Genomic DNA, 8840 nt, shown 5'->3' with positions numbered 1-8840 from the left:
CGTTCTAAAGTCTACCAGTGTGATGAGCAAACCAACCAAATCTAGGAGGGATACCACTGCAGATAATTTGTTGTTCCGGTTGCATCCAAATTAATTAATTTCCAATTGCCTCCCATTGTTATGGCAAAAATTAACTGCATAATGTTGCAAGGTGAAGACGTCAAAAGCATCGGTTGTTTTAGTAGCACCAAAATTAACTGCAATTCCTTCTCATTTGTGGGACAACAATCTATATAGAAACAGGCAAGAAAACGTAATTACCATTTTTAAATCGAATAAATCAATATAAATCAGTAACATGCACACTAATGGAAAGATCTGTTGTTCCACATTAATTCTGCTTCTGCCATTTCTGAAACGTTGTTTAAAAGTTGTCTATTGAAGCAAGTTACAAATGTCTAAGAAATTGAAATTATCTAAAGATATCATTTACTATTTTTAACTAATACTGTTACATACCAGTTGATTGTCATAAATCCTTTTTTCAGCACACTGTCTCTGTTCCCAACGGAAAAAAGGCAGCTTCATGCTTTCTTTAGGACTACTTTCCCGGGCAAATGAGGACTAATACAACCAATGCTCCATAATTTTATAATTTAATGGTATCCGAAGTTCTTCTAATGTTCCTGAAAAATGAAATCTTATGAGTATTCACATGCGATTTAGCCTTCTCTAGAAAATAACATGCATGATACAATGTTAATGTTAATATCACATAAATATAATTGTGACAAATATATAATTTCGTTTTTTTCAGTAGCACCAAAGTGAACACTCTTCCACTCTTAATTTGTCGTCAATCTATAAAAATAAAGCAAGAAAATGAATATTTTACACTATTAAACAATTAAAACATGAAGTGCAATGATAATATGCAACGAAAAGTAAAATTGCAAAATTTTAAAAATGGCGTCGAAACGTCGCTTTTAATATAAAATGGCCTGATGAAGAAGATGCATAAAATTAGTAGATTAATAAAATTTTTAATGGTATTCTCTTTGAATTTTTATTTTCTATGATTTATCATGACAGAATCACCATATGTAGTGGCGCTATAAACGCCAATCGACTATGGAAAATAAAGAAGTTACATAATTCCAAAATTAGAGACTGTGGTAAATATTAATTAAAAATTAAAAGGAATACTCACCCCTAATTACCACAAATAAGTTTATTTGAGCGGACACGTGTTTCGCCCACTTCATACGTGGGCATTATCAACGAGAGAATCAATTCCAAAATACAAAGCATGCAAGATTGAAAAGTATTTTAACTGCTTGGTTTTCTCGGCTTTTTCACCGTCGATATGAAACAGATATGGCAAGATGCATAAAATTAGTGGATTAATAAAATTTTTAATGGTATTCTCTTTGAATTTTTGTTCTCTATGATTTATCATGACAGAATCAACACATGTAGTGGCGCTATAAACGCCAATTGGGTATGGAAAATAAAGAAGTTAATTCCAAAACACAAAACATGTAAGATTAAAAAGTATTTTAACTATGGTGTCTTCTCGTCTTTTCCACCGTCGATTTAAAACAAATATGGTAGTAACAGATTAATAACGAGCAATTTAAATTAATTATGTAAAGTATTCTCACCCTAATTAATTGCAGAAATTAACATTCTAAAATCTACAAGTGTTTATCACACTACATTATCAATTTATAGTAGATTACTGCCCAGTTTATTTTTCCTCCACAGATCAGAACGCTTGAGATCGTTTGTTTGAATTCGAATAAAAAGGCGGTAAGAGCAAAATCATAGACGACTCAAAATTATTTCGCGCCTGCGCAAAAGCTACGGAGTCGCGGTTTTTAGCGTCGCCTATATCCTTCATATCGGCAACCAACTGTACTGCAAAGTATTCCCATCAGTGATGTTGCAGTTCTAATTTCTTTTTTAGAAACTCCGTTTTCTTTTCATTGACGCCCAACAACAACTTGTAATATATTTTTTTACATTCAACTAGATTAACAAGGGACAAATTAATTTTAAATTCAATGAAACAGTAAAAACAACAATTCTTACCTTTCTAATGTAGTGTCGATGATTTTGAAAGAAAAATTCTGTAAAAACATCGTTGTAATGTCCTTTTCAACATTCAATAACCCAAAACACTAAGAGGCAATTAGTTCGAAGTAGGTACTTATTTAATTAATAATAAACATAAGTTTCAATTCTGCATATTTCTTGTAAGTTATTCTAAAGTTTACTACTTTTGATGAAACTCCAAACAAACAAGAAATAATATCAGCTAGCACAGTTCAGATTTTTGGATTAAAAAAAAAACAATTCAAATTAGCTTTTATAGATTTTGTGCTACAATAATATTACAATATAAAAGAGAATAGAAAAATTAAATAAAAAATATCAGTCAGAGTGTAATCAAAAAAAGTCAATTATTTTGAATACATTCACATAAAAATGATTCAGTCAGCTTACCAAATATTTGATATGATACAAAGCTGCATTATCTATTTCTACAAAAGACCAAAACGGCCAGTAAATAATAAACTATATTCAATTCTATCCCTTTTTTTGTTTTTCATTCTTTCAAAATTTAAGAATGATCAGCAGCAGATGAGACGTCTACACATTACTTAATATATACTTGATAATTTCTACATCTGTAGGCACATCTGCATAAAAAATCTCACTATTTCAACAAAATAGCAGCTTTTAATTACAGTGAACCTTCTAAAGTTGCCAATAGACATCGTACACAATCGGGGAAAACACAATGAACTTTTTATTGTCCGCATACCTACAGGCACACAACACACACACATACACACCTTACGAGGGAGGGGGTCGCTTAATTATGCCTACTTTTTTCCAACTATCAATCATTTAAGTCTCCTTTTTAATTAGCATAATGATCAAAGGAACCTAGGTACTCCAGTGCTGCCCTGTAGCAAAACTGGTACTGCTCCTGATAAAAAATTAACATTTACCTTTGGTTTAATTATTTTTAATGAAAGAAGCGGTTAATTTGCACAAGGAAATTAAAAAGGGACGTATGTGGACGACGCGGTGTTGGAAAAGTTAATAAAAATAGTATGTATTGGTATTTTTACTTACCTCCGTTTGTACCATGGCAGGCCTCTGCGTACGTAGTATTCTGGCTGTTTGGAAAACGTCTACGACTCCTTCATACTGCATCCTCTCCAAGACTATACTTAAAGTGATAAATACACCTGTTCTACCGACGCCCGCACTGCAAAATTGTTTCATTGAACAAAATCTTATGTAACAATTAAAACATGTCGACACACTCACCTGCAATGCACTGTTATTGGTCCGTCTTGCCCAAATTGTTCTTTGGTTTTATGTACCTGTCCGATAAAGTCAATAAAGCCATCTCCGCTCTTCGGGACCCCCTGTTCCGGCCAATCAGTGAATTGGAACTGTCGCACCGTCTTCGATGATCCGTCTCTCGCGTCAGTCACCTTAAATTCCCTCAGTATATACTGTGGCATGTTGTATTCGGCGATAGGATCGACGACAAAGCATTGATATCTAACTGATCGGTCACTCGGCCAATACTGATGGCATTTTTCTCGACCCATCTCTTTCAATTTAGTCAACATCACAACTATTGTAGAATTGTGTTCCCATAACATTCTCCAAAAATCATCTACGGTATCTGGGAGTGGTCCTTGTGTCGCTATATACGCCTTACGATACCTATAGCCGTCGACGAAATTGGCGTTTATGTAATCCGAACCGTCTATATTTCTAATAGGCGTCAGACACACCCTGCTACTCTCGTATGGTAAAATGTGCACTAGTCTATTCTTGTGCTTATTAGCGGGCAGATTTGCAGATGTAAACTTGGAAGAATCCACTTTTAGATTACCCAATTTTTTAAATTCGAGCCCCATTCCGGTGACGTTTTCACCCGGTTCTGGTTGCATCAGTTTTTGGATATGTGAATGCAGACTGCGGGCAGGAACTTCGGTGGCACCACACTGGACCACTTCAAGAAGTGCGTCATGTATGAATATGTACTGATCTTCTGTTTGTACCATATAATTGCGTTGTGCACGCAAACACGTCACGTGCCCATAAATATCAATTAATTTTTCGTGTTTCATGCGTTCTAGCATGGAATCTATCACAATGAAACAACCTAAAAAGTAAAAAATTAGTATGAATAGTACATAACATATATATAAAACTGATGGATACTGCTATCAAAATTAATTTTTCACCTGTACGGCCAACCCCTGCGGAACAATGCACTACAATAGGCCCGGCATCTGGATTATTTAAACTCCTCACCCTTCTCAAGAACTGTAGGAAAGGCGCAGGATGATCGGGAACGCCATGATCTGGCCAAGCTGTAAATTGTAACTGCTTGATTTCACGTCGTTCTGCGTGACCTTGCCTGTGAATTTGAAACGTTCTGATGCAGTACGTGGCCAATTCTTGCACATCAGTTACCGTCACTGTCATAGAACCGTAAGTCTCTGTGCCTCTCGCAGGCCAATACTGATCGCATTTGATTCGCGTTCGTTCCTCCAATTTGGTCATCATAACGATCGTGGACGTTTTCACTTCCCAGCACATTCTCCAAAAATCTGCGAACGTTTCTTGAAGGGGTCCTTGTGTCGCTATGTACGCATTGTGTTTCCTGTATCCGTCGCAATAATTCGCATTGATATAATCACTCCCCAATACGCTATCCTCTGGTTGAAGGATCACGCGACTGTGATCGTATGCAATTACGTTTGCATAGCGATTTTTCGGTTTGTTCACCTCCATATTCGAATGCTCCCAAGTGAACTGTTGTCCCGGCTCAATACTTTCGTACTCCTGAGAGAATTTAAGATTATCGTTCGCTTTTAATCTTTCTATATGGTTTGCCAGTTCGGAAACGGGAATGGGAGGATGCGAGATCATTGCCGGCGTTTGAAAATTTAAACGACGCATCTCAACGGGATCATTTGGTGCCGCATTACTGCTTATGTCAGCAGCTATTAAGGGACGCGTCACAGCGGTTTGGTCCGGTGTTTTGCACGGTTGTCGTCGTTTCCTGATTATAAAAAGCATCACTAAAACGATAGAAACTGTTAAAACAGCTATTAACGGCCCTATGACCCATAATACTCCGGCCTCCTTTTGTTGTGAGAGCACTTTAACATCGTTATCGGTAGGAACGTTAGGATTCGGTCGCAAAGGTGGATCTCCAGGCGGTACCTCGGGCATATCTAGAGCCAAAAATTCGGAAAATGGACTGCTAGTATATAAATGTTTCTGCGGCGTGTCTACTATGGCTCTAACAAAAATTCTGTACTGCTTTCCACGCTCCAATTTCTTATTCTTGAATCCGCCTTGTTCTTCGCCAGTTCCCAAATGAAAAGTATATGGAATATTTCGTTGAGGAAATTTGGCAGCTATGTAGGGAGCATTAGGACCTCCTTTTTGTCCTTTACCAGCGATCAAATCGTCTGTAAGAAACTGATCAGGTTGCTTGTTAATTGTGGCCTGATCCTTAGGTACTACTATAAGATAATAGTGACTTATAGGACCATATTCTTCAGAAGCTTGAGGAAGTATCACATGGATTTCTTCTCTGTTAACAACTCCATAAAAATCGGGTTTAACCATCGGCTGCGGCGCAGCCATTTGAGTGGTAACGGTAATTTTAGTCGGAGGTCGATAGGATGAATCAGGAGGTATTGCACTGACGTTTACGTTGTAGGTGGTGAAAGGGGACAAATCGTTGATGACGTGAGATCGTACTGTGTAATCCAAAAGTTTTTCCGTTTTAGGTATTATCTGAGTTTGGGTAATGCCTTGCGAATCAACAAATTCTTTTACAGCGTCAAAAGATATTTTGTAATTAACGGGATTTAATCGAATCGGTGGAGACCAGGATAAAGTCATCGAATGAGTGGTGACGTCGTGGGCTCTTAAATCAAGGGGAACATCTTCAGGTTTTACTTTAACAGTTACTTTCTCAGATAACCGTCCTAGACCTGTTTCCAGTCTTGCTGCGACTGCTATTGCATATTGGGCATATTTTTCCAAATTTATTAAATCGGCCGATTCTGTAAGACCCACCAACTTATGCTGCCACTCGTCCAAATCTTCTACTGCGGTCATCGTATAAAAAATTTGATATCCTATTACTGAACCACGCGAAATAACAGGTTCCCACCAAACTTCGACGCTCGAATCGGACGTCGCGACGGCTTTAACGCTCATCGGTGCGCGACCTATATCTCTTTCTGTTTGTATACAAATCTTTTCGCTGTACGGCCCTGCACCTTGCGACGTGTACGCCCTGATGTGAAACACATACTCTGTATTTTCGTCCAAATTAGTAAACACTGCTTTGGTATTGGTCACATTTCGCACGATTATATTACTGTGGTCGATTTTTTTATGAAACTGGAGTTCATAACGAATTATTTGGCCGTTACGATGTTCTCGGATCGGAGATTCCCAGTTAAAACATACAACGTCTGGAGTTTGGAAACGAAAAGTAATGTTCGTGGGAGGACCGGTAGGAGGACCCTCAGGCGTTCGAAGGTACTTGATAGCCTCTTGACCAGTACCTATGTGATTTTTTCCTGCTACTCTGAATTCGTACTCTACCCCTTTCTCCAAATCCTTTATCCTGTAGTTATTTACTTGAGTTCCTGAAAAAAAAAACCGGATAGCCTTACCTTCCATACAAACGTAAATTATTTACATAACAAGTATGTACAATTAGTTTACTAGGAGCAACTCAAAATATACTAAGTACCTTTGATATAATAATCTTTTAATTCTTGATCTTTTACTCCATATCTAAGCCTATAACCTTGTAATTCTCCGTAAGTCTGAGAAGGTCTACTCCACTCTAATTCAATGGTTACAGTTGGCTCTCTTTCTATTACTCTGCAAAAATAATTACATAAATATGTGTTATTGTTTCATAATTATTTTCCCGTACTTCAAAGCCAGCGAGGGTCTATTTGGTACACCGCCAGGCGTCCGCACAGTCACCGGAGGACTTCTGTCGCCGTCTCCTTTCCTCGTTAAAGCGGCAACTTGCACTGCATACCGGGTATCTGGCTGCAAACCTGTTATGTTCAGTTCGTACACTGCATCACCCAGAACATCGAAACGCATTGCTTCATTTAAAAATCCACCCTGTAATACACAAATAATATACAACATAAGTTATTGTTAGATACGAAAAATTGAAAAAATATAGATTGTATATTTTTTATTTTATATTGACTGTGAAGATTCACCAATGATACTACAAACCTCACAAAAATTTATTTTAAAACAGTACAGATATACATTTCAATAACAAAGTGGTTATCTTTGGTGTAATAAACAAAATAATGTTTCTGAAATGTACAGTGTACTGATCTTAAATCCATATTTGTGACAATTTTTTTTTCGAACACCTGCATTTGCATAAATTTCTTTTTAGAAAAAACTAATATGTATGTTCATACCTCTTCGCGGGTTTCTTGAACGTGGATGTGATACCCACGAATAATTCCATTGCGATCTTTTGCCTGAGGTGGTTGCCACGATACCTTTATAGCCGTGGAATTGATGGGCGTTGCCTTTACGTCTTGGGGATCGCCCGGAACTACACAAAATGTATATAAAGATTATTAATTGATCTTTAAGGGCCCGCTAAAGTATTCCTAACAGTAACCGAAAAACATGCAACCGAAACAAATTAATTATATACCAAACGTTTCTTATTTATTTTTAGATGAACATTTGAATACCAACACTCAAAAATACAATACATATATGTATTCCTGTAACGTTACCTCGTCCAATATATTAATATAAGTAGTAAAAAGACGAAATCCGAAGCATAAACGAGTTAATAAATAATATATTTATATAAACATATGGTAAAATAAAGCAACTATTCGTTAATTATCGTACGATCCTAAGCAACTCGTAAAATCCAGTGTGCAGCTGCGCTTATTTAGAAAAAATATTAATCATGCTGGCTGAAATACATTTATGAATATTATATTATTGTTATAAAAAAATACTCATAAAAACACGCCTGAACCTGGGGCTCGGTAGCAAAAAAATAGCACTACAAACTAATAAAAATAGTCACTACGAACAAACACATGTTCAGTAATACTCACTCTTGACAACTGCGGGACCATGTCAAGGCAAAAAAAGTTAAAAAAAATACTACTGTTATAGTTTTTTGCAGTTTGCAAAATCGCTATACAAAAATATTAAAATATCACACAAAAGAATACAAAGGATAATAGTAATCGTCACGGCTGCAAAAAAGTTGTCAAAATCCCATAAAAAATATAGCATATATAATGTAATACCCACACACATGTAGTGATTTAATTTTTTGAAAAAAGAAATTGAAAATTGTAATCAATATTGCACTTGCCTTCTGTAGTTGTTGTGAACGATATAATAAATGGCAGACCAAAAATGATAAGCATTTTGGAGAAAAAGTGTAAAGTGTTTTGTTAGTTCTGTTAAATGTAAAAATATGTTACGGGAAAAAATACACTTTCTATCTTAAAGGCAGCACAGAATAAGAAACTTCAATCCTACAACATTGTCAACGTTTAATAACAACAAAATAAATAACTTTTCGCTGATAGTAGTACGTACTAACAACATTGGAAATTAACATGCTAATTTTTCGCAATTTGCATTGGTATTCAAATGTATTATTACTATTTGTAACGTTTACTTGAACATATTAAAAAAACATGTAGTTAAATTATTAAATGCAACATAAAATCTCGTATTATTTTAAAACCAAGTTTAAACAACGTTTGTTTTAATTTTTCATAATTTTTATTAAATTATTATACTTA

The 8840-nt window shown here is 35.9% G+C and overlaps 1 protein-coding gene across 5 annotated transcripts in view; it reads right to left on the bottom strand.

The window, feature by feature from the left end:
- Nucleotides 1-2309: 2309 nt before the first annotated feature.
- The window catches only part of LOC108737100 (tyrosine-protein phosphatase Lar), a 39803-nt gene continuing 33272 nt past the window's right edge, over nucleotides 2310-8840 (bottom strand). For all 5 annotated transcript variants that reach the window (XM_025973032.1, XM_025973028.1, XM_025973030.1 and 2 more), the window contains 7 exons: nucleotides 7470-7609; nucleotides 6953-7152; nucleotides 6764-6897; nucleotides 4221-6656; nucleotides 3286-4138; nucleotides 3088-3223; nucleotides 2310-2938 (listed from right to left, as the gene is read on the bottom strand). In XM_025973032.1, the coding sequence (XP_025828817.1) occupies nucleotides 2870-2938; nucleotides 3088-3223; nucleotides 3286-4138; nucleotides 4221-6656; nucleotides 6764-6897; nucleotides 6953-7152; nucleotides 7470-7609 (3968 nt within the window). In that variant the 3' untranslated portion in view covers nucleotides 2310-2869. The remainder of the gene's footprint in view (nucleotides 2939-3087; nucleotides 3224-3285; nucleotides 4139-4220; nucleotides 6657-6763; nucleotides 6898-6952; nucleotides 7153-7469; nucleotides 7610-8840) is intronic.

Source organism: Agrilus planipennis, unplaced genomic scaffold (genome assembly GCF_000699045.2).
Source record: "Agrilus planipennis isolate EAB-ADULT unplaced genomic scaffold, Apla_2.0 scaffold104, whole genome shotgun sequence".
Taxonomy (NCBI): domain Eukaryota; kingdom Metazoa; phylum Arthropoda; class Insecta; order Coleoptera; family Buprestidae; genus Agrilus; species Agrilus planipennis.
This window is presented reverse-complemented; position numbering and strand designations above follow the sequence as displayed.